We start from the raw sequence: 21,452 nt of genomic DNA on the forward strand, positions 1-21,452 counted from the left end.
ATATTGCTTATATCTATATGGGAGAGAATACGTGTGCACATTTTTATGAATTGAACTTTGCTGTGATTACTTAAGTAAAACCTTGAGTCCAAGAGAAAGAAGATTAACATATAATATGTATGACGACTGCAAAATTTGGCCCCTTTGGCAGATTTTTTTCCTTCTAGTTTCTGTACCAGGAGTGTAGTTAAATACACATATACTAATGAATCATATACTCTTTAACTTTTCAAGGGTTTATTTTAAAGCCTGTTTTGGTTTCTGTTCTTTATTACTCTTTAAAGGCAAAGGGATTATTGGGGGGAGGGGAAGGAAAGGTATTCCCAATATCAATTAAATTTGGAGAGGCTAATTTCCATAGATTTCCTCTGCATATGGAGAGTCTTCCAGCTGCTGATTTAGATCAGGAGTGGAATATACATGCTCTTAATCACTTTGGGAGGAATCTCTGCCCCTGAGATCTAGGACAGCTTGCCACTCTGATAACAAGTTCACCTTTGAATACATGTCTCTCGCCAGTCTTCAGTCCTTGTTTGGCTGCAATTCTGTAAGTGATCAAAAAAGGGCCTCACTTCAAAAACTTAATTCCATATTGTTGTTGTTGTTTTAATAAAGAAAAAGCTGTTTTTGTCCTTTTTGTCCCTGCGAGGTCAGTGCGGGCTCTGATGCGTGACCTCAGAATGCATGTTTTCAGTGCAAGGCTCTGTTTGTCCTATGTTGGTTATAGCTGCGTGATGTCATTTCTCTGGCCTAATGCAGCACAGAAGTTCAGAACTCCGTCAGCGGTTCTGCTCCTGACGCTCAGCAAGAATAGAATCTAGCTGGCCAGAGCTCTGTTACTTCTAAAGGCTGAACACTGAAAAATGCAGTAAGGACTCTTTTTTTCACTGACATGAACAGATGTAAGTTGGGGGAAAAAAAAAAAAAAACAGATGAAATGAGTAAGATGCCATAATTATGATCCACTCTTGTAGAGCAGAATCGTGATTGTAAGGAAGTAAATCCGTATGAGATGAATTTCACAAACATTGAAACTCTTGGTTTATGATCTTAGATACATTAGGCCATATGTTTCTCATTAGTGTAATTAATAGTTTGTTCTAAAAGTCATGTGCAAGATGCTTGTGTGTGTGATCAATAATTTTTTAATTCAGGTAGATTGGGGACACTTTACTAAATGTAAACATTATGGAAAGCTGATTTTAGATTAAGGGAAGAATATCCTTGCCAGGTGTTTCCTGTTTCTGTTTTTAATCAATGTTGTTCACAGTACTCAGCCTTTGAGACATCTCTTGTTGACATAGCTTGGATTATCACCTTCAGAAACACTTATTCTTGAATTAGATGCATCGAAAATTATTAATGCAGCCAAATACATCAATTTGATGCATGGTTTATAATGTGTTTGAAAATATTTGTAAAAGAGTTATTTTACAGACATATAACTGGTGTAATTAAAATGCCAGTAGAAGGTAAAATAATTAATTGCTCAGTTCTGAAAGATGCAGTGAATGAGACAATAAATTTTGAGAAACGTTAAGAACTGTAATACTGAGGACCAGGATATGAGAGAGGATTTCATGATTCTTGCTTTTCTTCTTTCTAGTTGTGTGGACCATGTTTATTGTGCAACCAGTAGCATCTTACTTGCTTTTCCATCTTACATCCTATAAAAATGCAAGTCTCTTGACAGAATTGTCAGATCTCTTCAAAACTCTGCCTTGCCCTACTTTTTCCTCCTGGTTTGTAATCCACCTTTACACAATTTAGCCCAGTGCTGTTTGAATGTGCCAATTTGGGTTGCACCAGTTTCTCAAAAACGGGTTGCATGTCCCTTGTGTGTGTTTGCACATTCTCCTGTTCTAGGAGTTCGTGTGGAGCTACCTCCTGTGTCCACTCCTTCAGCGCAGAACTGGCCGTGCTGATGTCCGCTTGCTTTGATGTCCTGTGCCTGAGGCTTTAGTTTGTTAGCACATCATTAAGGTCCATGCTGTGTCCCAGCTTGCGTGCTTTTGTTGCACAACCTTTCTGTTCTTGTCTTCCCCTCCAGCTTTAGCTGTAGTCTTCAGATAATGAGTTTTTCAGAACACCCACTGCATTTAGATGTTTGGAAAGCACCTACCATATTGTAAAGCAGCTTGTAAAAACAGTTAAGTAGCAACTTTGGTGTGTGTCTAAATGGAACAGTCATTTAAAAATATTTATTCTCCATTTAGGTGTGTCTTAATGCAGTTTAACATATGGAGACAGAAGAGTCAGCACTTAGTCTGATCCAAAGCTTATTATGAAGTTGAAGGGCAGGTTCCCATTGATTTCAAAGGGCTTTGAATCAGCAAGATCTTAGCGAACTATCACTAAATACTCAGTGACCCTCCTGAAATAAACTGGCTAGAATTCAAGCTCCTAAATAACTTCATTATTTCTGAGAATTTTAACTGACTTTGTTTAAGCTCGCACAACGTTATTTTAGTCACAGTGAGAGACCTTAGGCATTCCTTTTCCGCTTTAAAGACATGGAGCATCTGGGGGCTTGAGGGTTTGGGGGGGGGGGTCTTTTGAGAATTTTAGCTGTCGTTTCAGCATTATAAGCCCTGTGACTTCTGGTGAATAGCTGCGTGCAGAATCTAGATGAGCTATTACTGTGGAATCAAAATGCGCCAGGATGTGTCTAGTGCATATCCAGGGTGTCGTGGACATCTGCTTTTCCTAAATGTAAAGTGCTCTGCTACAAGTTTTACAGGAAAGATGAATTTGTTATGGAGCAAGGGAACCGGAACCTGCTTGTTTAAATCATCTAGTTAAGATCAGATTTTAAAATTGTAGAGTTTATTTTCCAAACTGTATTGTAGAGATTGTTTTTAAATGACATTGAGAGCAAAGTGGAAGTCTGAGACTATGGAGCTTAATTGTGAATTAATGACTGTGAATGTTGGGAACTACTTTTTCTGCAGGTTTTAAGGAGAAAAATATCTATTAAGTTTAATTTAGCAAAGTTTTTCTAGGATTCTGTTGTGTTACTTCTAAGAACAAAAATGTCCAAGAAATCTTCAGGGTTAGACTGAAGATCACTCATAAGAAGCAGCAGTCTCTTTTAATATTTTGTTGCTTCCTTCATTTCATATCAGTATATGGATTGAAGATGTACATCTTTGCTACCTTTTCTCGATTGTATCAGATAGCAGCTTGTCCTCATTCTGTCTACAAAAGAGTTGGGTTTCTGTTAGTTAGGTTCAACTGTTGCATGTATCTGCCATGACACTTAAAATAGTTGGGGTGGATACAGCTTGTTCAGAGTAGATTTAATGTACTTACTGCATTTAAAGAATAGAATAGTCAAAAACTGGGGCTCTGCTCTACAGCTCAGGAAAAAAATAAACAGTGCAGATTCTTCTTAGAATTGGTAAGAGCTTAAGGGAAAAGGGGGGGGGGTCTTAGTGCATCTAGTTATAGTCACTAGTTATATATTAGTAATCAAGTAACTCCGTTTTGGATTTATATCAGATTTACTGTTACACAGAGGGAAAAAAAGTACACATCTCTTACAAATTTGGTGAAAATGAATATTGAGTGCTTTTTTTAAAAGCTGAATTAAAATTGACTTTCTCTGAAATTTTTGCCATTTCAGAGAACCAGTACTACCCCTGGTTTCTGCTCAATTGCATTTCTGAAGCTCTATTCAGTGAGACCTTGTCTCTGTATTAATTATCTCAGTAGTTAGCAGGTGTCTGCCACGTCAGCCCAGGTGAGAATGAAGGAATTTGGAAATGTCTGAACTTCTAAGTACTAGATACTGGTCACTCCTTTTGCTTTGCCTTAGACTATATATATATGTGTGTGTGTGTGTGTGTGTATGTATGTATATGTATGTATGTATGTATGTTTGATTAGCAAGAATAGCCATGCTTTAAGGGAGAAAACTATCAGTGAACATTTTTTTCCTGTAAAAAATCTCCATTGCATTTCCATAGAAGGAAGGAGTTACTTACACATGGATTCCCCCTTCTGATTCCTTCTTACTGTTTAATTTCTTCAAAATCAAGCTCTGAACTTGGCAGGAATCTTAGTAAAAATAGTGCTTCAGCACTCCATGAAATCCTCTCCAAACGGTAGAAATTTGGTATGCATAGCTAACAAAATATTAACTTTTATTTAAACTTGATATTTAGAAGATCTCTTGGATTCTGTAATCCATGTGACTGTTAATTTTTATGTAATATTTTTCAGTAGTAGATATTTTTGATAAAAAGTGTGTAGGCTTAAATATTTGCAGGATTAAAAGCCAGGAACAGTCTGTTTCCCTATAGCATCATCTTTATTTTCAGTAACTGCCCAAGTGGAAAATTGGGAAGAAACTGTTGTGCAGTCAGATAACTTCAGGGTATTATTACATAATTATTACATTGAGAACAATATATGTTGGAAGATGCGGGCTGGTAAGAGAATTGATTGAATCCACATAAAAAGGGTATGTGCTTTCACATTTAAAAAAAAAAGGGAGGGGGGAAATATGAAGAGAGATATAGGCCATCATTTTGGAAAAGTTAAACCCAGCAGCTCAGCAGTTCCAGATAACTTCTTTGAAGCAGGTCCTGAACAGGAAACATTGGAATATTCTCTGGATTCACTTTCTTGACAATAAGAAGATCCTGCCCTTGAGTGAGAGGGATTGAAACAAATCGTGCAAAGGTGTGGCTTTACTGCACGCACACAGCTGGGTTAAGAAAAAGGGGCGTCTTTGAAACTGCTGACATAACTGTACCTCCACAACTTTTATTTCCTACGTATCTGTACCCAGTGCCTGACTATTTCTGCCTGTACTAGCTGTGGTTGTTCTAAGATCATGTTTTACGGTCTATCTCTTTGCCCTTGGACACGGTTCTGACTTCGCCAGTGATTATATTACTCGTCTCAGACTTTTGCGGTCAAGTCCCAAAGGTCTTCATTTATCCATCTTTATGTGTTACTTACCATAATGTGCCATCTAGTCTTGTGGTCGTTCAGTCCATGAATGCGTTCTCTTCCCACCACCAGCCGCTTCCAATTTGCTCCTCCAAGTTGTTCTGCTTTCTATTATATAGCATCTAAACAGAGAGTAAGCTATGCAATTGGAAAGTGTATACTTAAAGGGATCCTGCCAATATAAAAGTAATCATATTCACAATTTGTTATTAAATGTAGGCAGTTAGAGTTCTGCTTCTTGTATTCCTCTGTTTGGAGGAGGAGATCAAAGAAACATTTAATTGATTTTCTTAATTTGTATGTGTGTACATTTTGCAGTGTAAAAGAAGCTGATAGAAGCAGGAAAATATATATGAGCAGCTCAGGATTAAAAGTATGTTGTGCTTGTGTGTTTGACACTGCCTATGTGACTCTTGGGCTGTGAGCAGATGAACAAGTTATTGTGCAATAACATCTCGGGTGAATTGTTCGCATGGGGTAACGAAAGACAGAAGAGTGCTTGTTGTCATGTAGGTGCAAACACAGGGCACTCTCCAGGGTTCGCACGCTAGCTTGAACTTGTGGCAACAGGTTTATCTCCCTATATTTTTGTTGTTACTACCTCTTTTGTTTGCTTACCACTTTCTGCAGAGAAAATGCCTCCTGCCTTGTTCCCGATTTAGACTTGCTGCCTAACTGTAGGGAAACGCCTGGCTTATCTGCTTCCCTAGATGGGACTGGGTTTGGGAATTGCTTTTGTGTTTAAGGCTTTCAGTCTTGTCCCCTTCCTCCTTTCGTGCAAAGGGCAAAGTATAGAGAAATTCAGTCCCTTTTCATTCTTAAACAAAAGGGCTGAAAGAGCGCGAAGGTTCCTGCATCATCATCCTCAGTGGCTTTGGCGAAAGAGCCTGCAGGGAGATTGCGATAGTGTATGCAGGGTGACTGCAATGAAGGGGGCAAGAGACTGCACTCTCATTGAGTTTGCCAGTGGCTGCTATTTTTCACTGGTGGATTATAAAATTAAAAAGTGATCTAATTAGCCTTGAAAAATTGTATGCACACCTCTCAAGATTTTAATTAAAGAAATTCTAGGCCAAATTTTAGCAGTAAACTTTGCTCTCTCATCTTTACTGCCCTAATACTGCATTGTATTCCTCCAATGCATAGTAGTAAACATAATTTAAAATCAGGTCCACTTTGTAATAATTCATCCAGCATAGTATATTAGCTTCAGAAAAATCTCCTGTGAGACATTAAAAAATCACATAGTTTTATGCAGTGTAACATTCTATGCAAAATTTCTGATTTATATGAAAACGTGGATGATAATTTATCTGGGTGTTCCTAGTTTTCTGTAGAAAATTAATAGGGAAGATATATTTGAAACTTATTTTGTGCATCTCTCTCTATAGTTGATTTTAAATAAAAACTTAAAATATCCTAACTTTTAAAGCTATTAACAGATTCTTTCATATCTTTTGAAGATACTAGTAGTACTTTTTTTTTTTTTAAGTCTAGACTTCTTGATAAAATATTTCATTAGGCAGTACATTAGTCATGGTGATTTTGACACTCTCTTCATATCATTCTTTTAATTTCACAACATACATTTTTCTTTAGTCCAGTAGAATGATCTTGGTTTGTTTTAAGGATCACTTACATATTGACTAAACATTCCTGTAAGTCTTCCTGCATTTTTATGTGAGTTAATTTAGTTTTCTGATGAACTAATTTTTTTTTCTCACTTTTTGTCTTTTAATTTTTTTCAGGCTTCCTTAAGCCAGCCTTAATATTGATAGAATGAAAAAATTTAAGAGGAGACTTTCGTTAACCTTGCGTGGAAGCCAGACCATTGATGAATCTCTGTCTGAGCTAGCAGAACAAATGACAATTGAAGAAAACAGCAGCAAAGATAACGGTAAGCATATCTTTCACTTTCCCAAAAATCTAAAAATATTATTAGGCCCTGCTCAAGTGAGTGAGTGTTGAGGGGTTTTGTTTCGTTTTTCTTTTCAGTTCATTTTTCATAATTGCAAGGACTTTCCTTACAAACCTCCTGTTTTGATTTTTTTTCCTTATATTTACTACCTTAGTTCTTGTAACAAACTGGTATGTTGTCACGTATTGGTTCACTTCCATATCAAACTGTTATACAGCTGTTTATCAAAAGCTACATAAATTGATATTTTAATGTGGTGATTAGCAGGATCATAGATGCTCTTTCAGTAAACATATTCTTTGTAACATGAATTTAGTGGGTCTCCCATCAGCTTTGTCTGGCTTTAAATTCAGTTTATTTTTCAAAAATCATTACTCAGTGATATGATAATAATTGCTAAATATTATAACTAAAACTATTTAATAAAACTATTTACCTTCTCATTGCTGATGCAGTTTACTAGACTGAAAATTCTGCCACTTATTCACGTTTCTGAATAGTACTTTGCTTTAGGAATGTGAAGGCAGCTAGAAACATCCAGGGTAACTAGCATGCAAGTCCTTGGCTGATCCCACGAGCATACTGGCTGCTGTAAAGTCTGCATTAATGATAATACTGCTTCTGAATCCTACCTGCAGTAGTAATGGCTAGAAGAGATTTTGTTGCTTTGTTCTATTTCCTGGACTTCTGCATTTAAGTCATTTTTCATCTTCTGTGCTGACGGGTGTTTTCTCTTGCTCTGCTGACACCTAGGATTTTCTCAAGTGATCTGATTTTTTTTGTTAGCTTCATACCGATAAATGATTCTGAATAGTCCCACTGAAAACTGACAGGACTGGGAAATATGAACAGCAGCAGAGGCAATGGAATTTGCCCTGCAGACTTTCAAACCCCATCCAAGATTTGTTGCATACCAAGCTTTGGAAAGCTGAATTTACCTTTTGGCAAAGCAGAACTATTTATATTTTTCATTTTTACCCTTAATCCCTGGTTTGTTCATCACTGTTCTCTTGTCTTCATCAAGGGGTCATGCCTAATAGCTTGGAAAATGATGTCTTTTTTACAAACCAAGCTTTTGTGTGTTTACACAACAGATCTACTCTGAAACAATTATAGTATTTTTGCACTAATATCTATAGAGTACTTCCTGAGACTGACTAGTTGTCCCACATGATCTCACTTGCATTAGCTTTTGTTACTGATGCATTTTTTTCTCAGGCCTTTATATACATCTGACAGATTGATTTCATTATTATGCATGTAAGTGTTCAGAATATTACTGGAAAATGAGTGTCAAAAATCATCACCTGCCTGAGGTGAACGTAGTGAACTGGATCACTGAATTGATGCAGCTGAAAACTGGATCCAGGAAAAATAAAAAGGGTTATTTTAACTTGGATCACATCCTGGATGTCAGCTTGAGGGAGAGAGGAGGACGCAGCAACTGGTTTGGGGGAGTGTGAGTTTTCACCATCTTAAACAATGTGTGAAGCTATTCTCAGGTTATAATAGTTATCTGAAAATTATCTCAACCAGCAATTATTAGAGGTCTTCTGCATGCTTATCACCAAAGCGTTACAAAATCAGGGTATGAACAGTCTTCACAGAGTAATTCTTCGTACATTGTCTCTCTTCACCATGATTACAACATGGACTTCAAAACTGAGAGAGCGTTAAAGGGAGTTGCAGCTGCTCTTGGCATGCCAAACGCCAGGGGTAGACCCTGAATTCATGTATATCTGACAGTTAATTTCAGAAGGGAAGAATAGAAATTAGTTTATGCAGAGAAAAACTAGCTTATGATTGGTTGAACGTAGTGTGTTTACATAGTGCTAGGTTTTATTTAGATTAAAACTTGAGACTTTAACTGTTGCAAACCTTTATGCCTGCTGAGAGCATGGTGCAGCAAGCTCCAGGGTGAATAGAGCCATAGTTACAGGTATGTTATTGTTGAAAACCTGGCAGGATGTCATTAACTTTCTCTTTAAGACAGGCAAGAAGGTCAGATTGCAAAATGAGGGCTTTCTAACAGCTATATATGCTAGACGTATATATTTTTAAAATCTAACTAAAAATACTTCAATACTAGCCTGAGAAGCAAGTCCAAAGACCTGAGAGGTGCTGGATTTAACAGTTATGAGACTTACCTGGTGAAATAACTATTCCAAAATGTTTCTTCCATGGTTTTTGACAAGTTTTGCCTTGTTTTCATTTTTCTTCTAGAGATTTCACCCATCTTGTCTCCTGTCTATTCCATTCTGATGGCCATGTTCACTAAAAGATAACATTTTTACAGGACCCTAGAGGCTATGCTGATAAAAATCCAAATCTGTACTGACCTAGGATAGACACTCATTTCTACCTGGTTTTCACATACATAACCTGTAAAATCTTGATTAAAAAGTGAACTGGAGTTCAGTACTGTCATTCTAGGTGTAGATCATATGTGCGTACTTGAAGTACCAGGGACCTTTCGTCATGCCCATCTGTGTTCAATAACGTGTCTTGTTCTGGCCCCCATAGCAACTGGTTTCCTCTCCCAGAACAGTTGCCTGTGATTTCACGTAGCCCTTGCACTGATCCTTAGACCAACCTCGTCATTAGCTCCAACTTCGAGTGGATTATTTGAAGACTTACTTTTAAAGAACAGTATTCTTAAAGGAGAACAAATTATCCTACGAGTGGTTCACAGGCATAAAAATAGATATGTAACTTTTCTTCACAGTGCATTGATACTACCAAATCAACTAATCTTTTGTACGCAGTCTCCTTTTGCACATAGCCTCCTTCATCATGTTATGTCAGTACAATTTCAGCACGCAACACTTACTGATCAGCAGCAAAATGGGATTAACAGGGATCAACCCGTATTGTTCAAAGGCAATAGCTCAGAGCTATCTACTGAGTGTAGAATAATCAACAGTATCTTTTGCTACACCATCAAATTACTTTTTGACCAGAAACCAATATATGATTAAATCTGCCTTACAAATTACTTTCATCATAATTGGCTTCTGGGTGAGGAAGCATCACCTAATTAGATGCATAAATCATAAAAATAAAGGGAGCAACAAAATGCCTAATATACTTAAACTTTTGAAGTCCTATGAACTGTACAATGTATACTTTGGGGTATTCTTTTTTCAAGTACAGAAGCTTTCATGCTCTCTAAGGTTTCAACATACAAAACCAAATAGTTGGATTTCTTATTTTTAATTCTGTCCTGATTCAAGCGTGATAATGATGCACTGGGTTGTTCTTTTAATTCTAGGTTTTACTTTAATGTATGCATTCAGATTAATATTAAAAATACTAAATGGCAAATTGTAGCAGTTGACAACTAAATTTGCTCCGGAAATTTTTCCTTGCCACTGACCCACTAATGAAATTTGGCTAGAAGTAACATCCAAATCATGCATATTTAAAGTCCAATTAACTGTCAAATTTATGCAGATACTTGAATACTTATGAATATGCTCTCTAATGAGAGTGAGAAACAGGTCTGTATTGCCTAATATTCTAAATATAAAAATATTCCAAGTATGCTTTTAAGAATTATTACAAGATATGTTCATAAATACATCCACAGCTCTTACATCAATATATAAGTAAAAGTTCAGCAGGAAAACCATTATATAATGTTAAACAAAAACAGGGGAGGTTTTGATAGAATGGCTTTATGTATTTCATAGAATTATAGAATAATATCTATCTCCATTTGATGCATTGATGTGTGATCATAGGATCCAGTCCCCCACACACTTTCATAGTGTTTTTTTTTTTTTAATTTTACATGTGTGAGTAGTAATGGAAAGATCAGCTGCAGGAATGTGTGCACGTGTTTGTAGGTTTGAAGCCTTAATGACTAGTTACTACTCTGATAAGAGGAAGGAATGTTTTTAAAAATCGACACATTGCAAAACTGTCTCAGAACATCCAAATGTCTTTGTAGTTGAAGTCATTAGAAATCATCTTCAGTACAGCTGAGAAACTCCCATCTGCTCTGTTTGATTCCTTGGATATACAAGGAAAACAGTATGTTGCAACATATTTTCAAGACAGTGTACTTGAATTGAAAACATGAGCAAAGAAATACTAACCCATAATAAATCAGTACAACCTCTAACATGTGGAGGAAAGTATCAATATAAAAACATTAAAAAAAAAAAAAAAAAAACCTCCCAAAGTGATAGCAGTCATTCTCAATGCATAGGTTAGCACAAATAACTGCCAATTTGTTGGGACTAAATACTGAGCTTCATAACTCTCCCTTACACCATGCTGAAGATGTTTTTATTATAGTCCAGTATGTGCCCTTCTGTGCTGTTGCTTACAACAGTTTCTGTTATTACAGTTCAGTACGGCTTCTCCAGCCCACGTCCGCTGCACAACACACAGTGTTCTTTCTTCCCTTCTGTTTTAATTTGCTGCTTCCCACAAAACCTGGAGGCTCTATTAATGCATGGAGGTGCTTATAAAACGAAATTACCATAAAAATTCAGTGCCTGAAAGCACACTTCAGGGACCTGTAGGTTTGTTCTTTATCAGCTCACCAGCGCATTCCTTCCCAAGGAGAATACAGGTTCAGCAGGAGAACATGGTGCTTGCCTGCAGAAGGGGACTCTGTAGACACAACAAATTTCTGCTGACACAGGCTCACCGGATAGGTAAAAATTTGATCTCAGGTCAGACCTTTGTCAGCAGAAGTAGGTCAACGTAGAGGCAATACCACAAGTAGGTGTGCTTTCACAACTACAGCTGCTCTTGGTTTCAGAAGTGTGTTTGTAATATACCATCACAACCTTTTTCAGAATAGCTGTGCCTATACTAGAAACATTTGTCCAACACTACGCATTTCTTTCAGTAAGTTACTCCTACTGCAGGGACAGCCATATTTTTATGGGCGTTCAGGTGGACTTGTTAAGTACAGAAAAGTAAAATAAACATAACTAGCCAACACAGTATTACTGAAAATAGGGCTGAAGGGAGCTAGATCTTCTGTTGCTAGATCCTGTTGATGGTATGGCCTCACAGATGTTTGTGTTGGGAGCTATAGGGTTGTTGTGTGGGGAAAGCAAAGCTTAGTTTGGCTGCAGTGCTGACTTACATTGATTTAAATTGCATCTGCAACTGTGTTCTAAACTATTTAATGTAGTATGGTGTCTTTTGGAACTATGCTTTTTAAAGGGAAAATTAGTAACTGATGGTGTATCATGCCTATAGGTTAGGAGATATGGGACTACCATGTTTGAATTATGTTCAGATACGTATTCTGATGACCAAAAGACTGTCATGAGAACTGTTTTTTAAACAGTATGAAATACATAAATCTTGAAGGCAGATTTCTGATTTTGAATATTTTAATTTGATTGTGATCTTCTTTTATCTTGGTACCTAGACAGTGAAGCCAAAAATCCATTGTACATAAATTCAGTTTTGAAAGATTTTTCTTGTGGTGTTTTTCATATGTCTTGATTTCATTTTTATCTTGTGTGAGTTCTCTTGTTTTTGTGGATAATCAATCTCCTTGGAAAAAATTTCTGTTGTTTTTCATTCCAAAATTAAAAAGGGGAAAAAATTTACAAGATGGTTATACTGCTGTTTTAATCATTGAGATACTTTTTTTTTGGGAGGAACTTGAAGGCTCTGTTTCTTCAGGTTTTTATCAACATATTTCTTGTCAAATGGTCTACCAATTTTTTGTCATATGTCTTCCAAGTGAAGAAGGTTTGCTCAAGACATGACTACTACACTCATGGATTGTTTTTGAGCAATGGGAGGAATCCCTTGACATTTTACTTTGGTTTTAGTGTCGTAATAGTCATTTCAAAGCTTGCCTCTTATTATTAAATGAATAAATAAAGTTTTAAGTGCTTTTGAATGGTTGCTCTATTTTTCGAGCCCTTTAATATTTTCCTGGGTGTCTCATAATTTCACATAATGGAGTCCAAGGAAACAACACCATAAAATAATGTATAACTGTACAGTATTTTATGCAGTGTTCCTCATGCAGCTCCATGAGAATACAGATAAATGTATAGCTGCTTCAGGTTATTTAAATATTTCTTCTGTGGGAGACATCACCTACAATCAGCTATTAATTTTTCTGAGTGAGGCTGCAGTATAATCAAATATTGTACAGCACAAGATACCTGCTCTAAATTGCTGTAAACTCAAATGCTTACATTTGAAGATTTCTGAAGAAAGAAGGGGCTTTTTCACAACAGTTTGTTCAGGAAAACAGTTCAGGTTGTTAAAAATGTTTGATACTGCAAGTCCAAAAAAAAAATCAATCTATATTGCCAATAGACGTGTAAAAATTGGTCATTAGAAGATCATGTATTCAGATTGATTAAATGAATGTGTATTAGATGATGAAAAAATATGATTAAGCTATACAGCAGTAGCATTTATGACTTTGATGCAGGTGATATGAATTACTTAAAAGGTTATGATGACAGATCCCAAGTTTCATGCATGCAGAGCTGTCCAGAAAATGAAGATTTAGGTGCACATATGTTGAGTTTTGACACCTTCCCCGCATTCTCTATCAAAATGAAAAAATAAAAAGAATTGGAAGCTTCTTGGCATGAGGGTGAGGCCAGGGTGGGAGGAAAAGAAACTTTGTAGAGTTCTCCCCTACAAAACCCAGTAGCTGATTCTCAGGGCACATAGTGAGACTTCATGTCATGTTTGGCCAATCCACAGTCAAGGTGCAGCTGGAAGTGGCAGGTGAGATCCTGCCTCTCCCCTTGTGTCAGCACTGGTGCTGTGCTGGTCCTGTGATGATCTAGTTCAAAGACCTAAATCAGAATTACCTCTCTTCTTGTCAGGGAGGGACCTAGGACCATCCTTTTGGTAGCAGCAATGAATTGTGGCAGGCTTGCTGTTGCGTAAAATTTCATATGGAACACACCCAGGTTCATTCCCGAATATACCTGATTCAGAGAGATTACAGATGTTGAATTTAGGTTTCCAACATCTGTTTATCTCATTTTGATTAGAAGAAAAAATCCTGTTGCGTATTTGAATGAAACTCTTAAAAAAAAAAAAAAAGAATCCCCTAAAACCCATCCAACAATAAAAAACATTAGTATATGTTTTCCATGTCCAGAATGGAGTGGGTGAGTAATTGACTTATTCAGCTCTATCAGAGATGCATGATTTAACCAGAAAATGTCATCTTGTATGAAGGTGATTTTGATTCTTTATTAAAGCTAGCTGAAGCAAATATCATTCCAAAATTTAGACAGTGAAATCTGAAAGCTAGCACAGTCTGTCACATAAGAGAGAGGCTCATGGGACAACAAAAAAAAAAAGTAGCTGAATATGTGGTATTACATATTCAGAAAATGTGTTAAAGTGCATTTACATTCCTAATGAAAGCACTTTCTTTCTTTAATCCACCAACTGACTGACGAGTGACAGTATGTTGTTTGCTGAGGCCTTGCATAGAAATGCCAGGCAATTCTGCAGTCTCACTGGAGCTCGGTTTAAGTAAATCCAGTTAAGTGAATCCAACACAGGAAAGAAGTAGTACTTTGACCCTCTGTTAAGATAGATGTGCAGGGAGAAGGAACATTGGGGATTTATTGAAAAATTGCTTAACTTGGGAGTAATTTTAGGCCAAAGTTTGCAGTTATTTAAATTATGGTTACAGGAAAATGAGGGAGCATCTTTATAACCTTATGAAATATTTAGTTTTAACTAATCCCTTAGACAAGCTTCTTGATTAGATAGATTATTGTCCTACTCTAGTCTGGCAGTTCTCTTAATTATGGAATAATAAAATCAATTCCATTTATGTTCAAGTATAAATTCCATCACTTCACAGCTGAAGGATTTCAGCAGCTCATCTGAGCTATTTTCTGTTCTTATGTTTGTTGGCATTGGTGTTGGCATCATTTCAAACTTAGTAAGACAGTAGTACCTTATGGGATATTTTATTTTGTTGAAAGATATGTGCATATTCTGAAACAGAATGTGGCAGCAATGTGATTTAGCAACTCTTAAAAAAAAAAATAGTAATCCAGTCTGCTTGCATTTTAAAGAATATTTTCTTTGAATGGTGCTGTTTCAGTTTTTTTGCATTATGCCAATAATAACAGAAGTTTGAGTGGTAGAGTGAAAGTAGTACAAGAAAATCATCCAAACAAAACGGAATAGCCTCTCAGCTTACACCAAAGTTGAAAACCAGGTAATACCATGGTATACAATCACAGTAATACCATGGTAGTATGTTGCTCAATTTTAAACTGAAAAACCTGCTGAAGATGCACACTTTAGCAAGGTAGCATGGTTGTGTCAGGGGAAAAAAAGAGTAGATTTGCATGGTAGCTTGGTACATTTCATAAGAAATTTAAGACTTGTAATTGGTTATTACTCGTCGAAAGGTGAGTCAAAGGAGGAAATAGTTCCTTGTAGCCAAAATAGGAAGAGAATGTAATGAAAGCTGAGCAGGTGCAATTAAAAAAGAGCCACTGAGTGGTCTCTCTTTCAGCTTACTTACATATTTATAGTTTTATCAGTTTGGAATTAGCACAATTAAATGGAGTGAGGAAAGAGAGCAGAAGAAAAATAATTGATAAGGCTCTTTCCAGAACATTTGTGACAACAGTAGCAAAACATGCAACCAACTACAAAGATGTAACAAAAGTCTTAGGACAGAAGAATTGCTAGAGGTCTGTATAGCCTTTCTCCTAGCTCCAGTGATGAGTTTAAGGGAAAGTGCAAGACCAGAGCCCAAAATACTACAATATTCCCCCTCTCTGAGCTTGCAGGTCAGAGGCTTCCTGAACTAGAGCTGTTTCTGTGTATTTGGTAACCGTGAGGACTCTTGATCCCTTTGAATCGTGTGCACTTCTGGTGCTGGCAATGTCCTGTGGTGAGGAGTTTGCACAGACAGTGTGTTGTGAAGAGCCGCTTCCATGGGGCGCGTCCAGCCTGCCACCGCCAGCTCTGCCGGTGGTGACCCCAGCTCTTGTGCTGGAAGGGCGCTGGGTGCAGCAGCTCCCTAGGCGGTAAGCTTGGATGCACCTTCTGCATCTTTCATTGTTGGAGCTTGAAGCATCCTGGGTTGCCCAGGTGATCTTTCTGTAGAAGCTGTTTTTTGCTTTTGATCAACCTTGTTGCATTCCTGAGAGTCCTTTCCGGTTCTCATCTATTTGAGATGGGAAGACCAGAACTGTGTATGATACTTAAAATGCAATAGCCTCATGCATTTACACGGTAGCACAGTGATTTCCTGGTGTCTTTCTATTCCTTTCTTAATCCTGTCAGTTTGTCGTATGGCCACTGCTGAATATTAAATTGATAGTGCCATAAAAACATCTACTGTAATACCAGAAACACCTCCCTCCCTCCCTCCCTCCAAGAAGTTTGCGTCAGCCAAGCCATTGGGTGGTTACTGATACTAACTTTAGGTATGTCGGTGACTTTTATGTAGTGAAACATCTTTGTGAAGACAAACCAAACCTATAATCATGGAGATAAAATTATAAAAGCAGTTCACGGATCTATATAATAAAGGTATATAACTTTTACAAATAGTTTTGGCTCATCTTATTTAAGACAAAGCAGCTGCACTATATCCACACTGTGAAGACTGCACCATTAGCCTTCAAATGTAGTGACTCAAAATATTAATAATCCTGAAAAAAATGAATTCTTAAAGTGGTTGGAGTGAAATCATAACTTTGGAAGAGGTACTTAGGGATTTTTGGATGGAGGAAGCCAAATATTTTTTTTAGAAAGCACTTTCTTTAAATCTCCTAGCTTTTAAACACAAAAAAGCTAATAATAAACAGTCTTGTAAGTTCATTTCCAGCAACAGGCTGCTTGATGATCATTTTGAATATTTGTTCCAACTTTTAGCTGTTGCTGTTACTTTGTGAGGGGAGAGGGAAAGGAAAGTATATGTAACCATTTCTTTAAATGTTTCTAGCCTACCACAATGCAAACTTAGTGAAGTATAGCAAAAATACTTTCTCGGACCAGAAATCTGCATATTTTACCCTTTTAAAAAATGAATACCATATGATCCTTCTTTTTTGCAAATTAATGTGTACTAGAATTAGAAAAAAACTGTAATCAAGTACTATTAATACTTCTCTTCATCACAAGTGTGCTAATAACTTGCGAGTTCTTGTAACCTTCATTTTATTCTGTCAGAAGTTGTGCCTGTCCTACTACATGACCTAAATTATTGTTGCTAAATTTTAAAGTGGGCTCTATATAATTTAGAACAGTACTTACGATAATATAGGAAGGTTATGCTGGCAAAAGTTATTTCTGTATAACTGGATCTTAATATATTAACCATATGCCCTTCATTTTATATAAATTTGCTTATTAATTTATCTGTGTCCATCCTTATCATTGATCTGTATTTGTTTTTACATATAAAAATATTTTAAGAATTTTGTTTTTATAGTTTTCAGCTTTAAAATATATGCAAATCTACCAGAGCCATGAGGAAAACAAAATGTTTTGAAATAATCATCTTTGTTCATTACCCTTCCATCTTAATAACGAACACAAAATTTAATCCCTGTTTAGTCATTCAGTGTATTTGCCAATTCTGGCCTTTCTTCTGTGCTGTGCAATAAATGGAGACAGATTAATTTTAGCACGAGCAGGCTTAAACCATACCATACAGGGGAAATGGTTTTCAACTCTGTCCATGTGTGAATGTAGCCATGCTCCGTACACGTACGTACACTCCTGTGTGGTTAATGATACTAGAGTCTCAAGTGATAGCGGATGTATAGCTCTGGGGTGCGATTTGACACACGGCCGAGGCTACATACTCTCCCGCTGCTGCGGGAAGCCAAGGTTTTGCTTTCAGCCTTGTGTCCAGCCCCTTCTTGCGCTTGCTGCCTTTGGTACTTCTCTGACTCTTGCTGAACTGTGCCCTGGTGTCTTTAGTTTCGCATTAGGAGGAGGAAAGCAATGTTTCCTTTGATGCAGAATTTGCATTTTTTGCATACAAGGTGCTTGTTACATCTAACCACACGTGATACACTTCAGTCTGTCTCAGCCCTTCGCTCCAGAGTTACCCTCAAAATTATGCCACCTCTCAACTAAAACCCACCAAACATCCTAGTTATAGCCACTCATAACTCTCTGAGCAGAATCCACCCAACAACCTGTGACTGAACAGCTCTTTGGATTTTCAAAGTTAGCGTTAATTTGTTCAGCACTGTGTGTGAACGCAGTGTGAGGTTTTTAGTCTTAAAAACTGGGTGAAATTCAAGCCAGAGTTTAGTAAGGAAGTTGGAAGGTAGAAATTAAGTTATAATTTGAAAAAATGTAATGCAGTAGAAGTGATGCTGTGTGTGAACCTGTGGGTTTCCTGTCTTGCAGAAGTAGTAGATTTTGGCAGAAAATTGATGGGGAAGGAATTTACTGTCTACTGCACTGGGATAAATCTAGTGTTGAAGGTATAGAACAAGGAAGCTGGTATTGCTCTTAAATCAGAAGAGATGATGTAATATATTAGAAACAAAAAAAAAGATTTGGGGCAGAGGTGTGCAGAGCTTTAAAGGTGAAAACACCAATCATGCTGCATGTACCTACACACAGATGTGCGGTGTGTTTTTACTCTTAGTCACCCGCTTTGAAGCTGTGTTTATGAAGGATGTTAACCAAGAGCTGCAGGCGGGCTTGCAGCAGTGCTGACATGTCCTTTCACATTCTGTTTTCTGCCTGAAGCAATTTTTTTGACTTTTCTTTATCCTACAGTAGCTGGGTGAAAGTGAAAAGTGATTTTTGTCCTAATATATTATTCATATGTTTATGCAAATATCTCAAATAATTATTTTTTAAAGTTATTGGCCTGCCCTTGGGTAGCTCTGTCCATGTACTTCTCTTTTCTTTAGAGCAGTCATAATATCATCTCCAAAAAGCTTTTGTACATAGGTGTGGGATTTTTTTGGGGGGGGGGGGGGGAGGCGCCCTTTGAGATCCTGTCTTGATTCTGTTACTTGGTATTTGTTGCTGTTATTTTCCTTCACCCTTGAAATTTTGCTCTCCATAAAATAAGTTCTTCTAGCTGTATTCTTCTTATTTTGGCAAGAAAAGCAAGATTTTTGGGGTCCCTTCAGGTGAGCATGTGAATCGGGGTGATGAAGGAGTGCCACAGGTTGCTCCTTGTCCTAGCAAGGGCAAGTGACCCTCTGGAAAGAGCCCAGCAGTGCCAGGGCGCGGAGCAGCCCTTGCTGAATCCTTGGGTGCTGGCTTTTCCACCTTCTATATCATACCAAAAGAAGGGTACCTGTAATGGCAGCATGGGATAAAATGGTATAAAAAATACCAACCAAGGAAACAACAGAAAGCAAACCTGTGTGTACAGTCCTCTGCTTTTATAGTTAGACTGCTTCCAGTATCAGAGCAGTCTTAGAGCTAGTCCACGCGGGCATAGTGAGGCTTGCTGAGAACCTGCTAACTCGTAATTTCTTGACGCTTTTGCGTAAATTCTTTTTCTAATGTTTCCTCTTTTTTAGAAAGTGTTTATCAGTAATGAAGCAAGTCTTACAGTCCTAATTTTGAGTCTAGGTCCTGTGAACTGTTTCCAACACAAACCAATGGAAAAGCCAAAATAACTCATTGAATCCTTAATTGTTCCAGTATGCTTTAAGTTAATAAACTTAATTATGGCATGACTGCTGTAGAGTGTGTAGTCAGGTACGTTTCCTTCTAAGGATTTCCAGTAGCGAGGCCTCACTACTACTGTCCCTCAAAAATTTTGAGAAAGAGAGTATTTCTTGAATACTTGTTGAGGAATTTGCTGCTCATGTGAGTTGATACAGCAGCTTGTCTGTTTAAATTATAGTGAAGGTGAAGCATTGTGCAAAAAGAAATAATTAATTCAAAAGAAAAAAAGATACTAATGTTAAGGGCTACTTTCTGGTTTTATTCAGGCTTTTGGAAGGTATTCTGATGTGTCAGACCATATACTGGTCCAGCTTTAGAGTGACAGATTTTAATAAAATGGAATTTCTGTAATATTTTGTGCTATGCTTTGTATTAATTTGCTAATATAGAAATGGAGGTAGTATTATGGTCTACTGTTACTATGAAAAAGAATCTTACTAGAGCGGTGACTTCCTGTCTAGTAACTTTTTTTCTTTTTTCTTTTTTTCTTCTGGCATGTTCCTGACACTCCTCCTTGCTTGCGGGGATGAATATTTTGGTGCTCGTGAACTGTAGAGCCCATTGTGAAGAATGGCAGGCCTCCAACGTCTCACAGCATGCACTCGTTTCTCCACCAGTACACAGGATCTTTCAAGAAGCCCCCTTTGCGGAGACCGCATAGCGTCATAGGGGGCAGCCTCGGCTCTTTCATGGCAATGCCTAGAAATGGGAGCAGATTAGGTAATTTACTACGTTATTTACTCTTAAATTCATTTTTCTATAAAGAATGTCTGTATTGATTCTTAGCAAGAGATACAGTTATTCTAATGCTTTAATAAATCTCTGGGAATGCAGCAATTTTTTTCTAAGGTTGTTACAGAAAATTCTGTTTAAGGTGTTGAATGCCTCTCTAAGGTTTTTAAGTGGACAATTAAAAAAGCATGCAGAAATCATCCACAAATTTGTTTGACATGCATAAGTTGCAAAATATTCTTTCTTAATAGCTTGTAAGGACCCTGTATGTCTGCCTCACTTAAGCATTGATGAGAACTACAAGAAATTGAATATGGTTTAAAAAAAAGGATAATCTGTATGTGGAATTTAAAAAAAAAAAAAAAGGTGTATTACTTAGATTTTTCAGCAGTATAAGAAAAACAATTGACCTTCTTTCAGTGATAAATTAAGGCCACTCAGCTATAATTATCTTTTTGTTGTGGTCTTGAGTTATATTTGTGGTTCTGTGGAGAAAATTACAGTTAAAACAATTTTTCTTCTCCTTCAAATAATTTGTCATGTTGCTGCCTCCAGTCACCATTAATGTTTTACCCTGTTTTTGTGTTATGTTAAATTATGCTTAATTAATTGATACTAGAAAATGAGAGCAAGGCACAGTTTAATTGGGATGCTGTGAATTTTTCAGTCTTCTGCCCTCCTTTAGAAGCGTGTGATATTTAAACTGATCTCCTTCAAGATTAGAGTTGTGAATCTTTTAGGTACTAATCAAACCATTTCTATCCTCCTCTACTATAATATCACACATCACATTCAAAACCTTACCTTTTTACTGTCTGTGCTACTATTTAATCTTAAAAGAACATTTCTTCCTCTTGAGTGGAGTTTAGCGGCTGTTGCTATCACAGAAAAAAAGGTTTTGTTATGCACATTTTGAGTACCATCTCAATTCCTGATTTCGCTCAGGTTTCTACACACTTCACTTGTCCTTTTTTTGCCTGACCAAGCTTTGCTTAAGTAGCAATTGCCAAGAATCCAATGAGGAGACAAAGTTTTAAAAAAAATTGTGTACTTTATGTTTCTGATCAGGAATATTGAGTCTTTTATGGATTATTTGTCAAATCAGGCATATACAAATGGTGTACAAGAATAGAGAGATGTATGCTTTTGTACCCTGCTTTTTTGTGTTGCCTTGAAAGCATGGTGCTAT

General features: G+C 37.0%; 1 protein-coding gene across 5 annotated transcripts in view; it reads left to right on the plus strand.

Annotated features, from left to right (window-relative positions):
* The window catches only part of CDK17 (cyclin dependent kinase 17), a 102,777-nt gene that overhangs the window by 38,732 nt on the left and 42,593 nt on the right, over positions 1 to 21,452 (plus strand). For all 5 annotated transcript variants that reach the window (XR_010886503.1, XM_067312169.1, XM_067312165.1 and 2 more), the window contains exons 2-3: positions 6,708 to 6,856; positions 20,087 to 20,251. Coding sequence is in view for 4 of the 5 variants with exons in the window: in XM_067312169.1 (XP_067168270.1) it covers positions 6,739 to 6,856; positions 20,087 to 20,251 (283 nt within the window). In the remaining variant the exon portion in view is untranslated. The remainder of the gene's footprint in view (positions 1 to 6,707; positions 6,857 to 20,086; positions 20,252 to 21,452) is intronic.

The sequence above is a fragment of the Apteryx mantelli genome, chromosome 1, assembly GCF_036417845.1.
Source record: "Apteryx mantelli isolate bAptMan1 chromosome 1, bAptMan1.hap1, whole genome shotgun sequence".
Lineage (NCBI taxonomy): Eukaryota > Metazoa > Chordata > Aves > Apterygiformes > Apterygidae > Apteryx > Apteryx mantelli.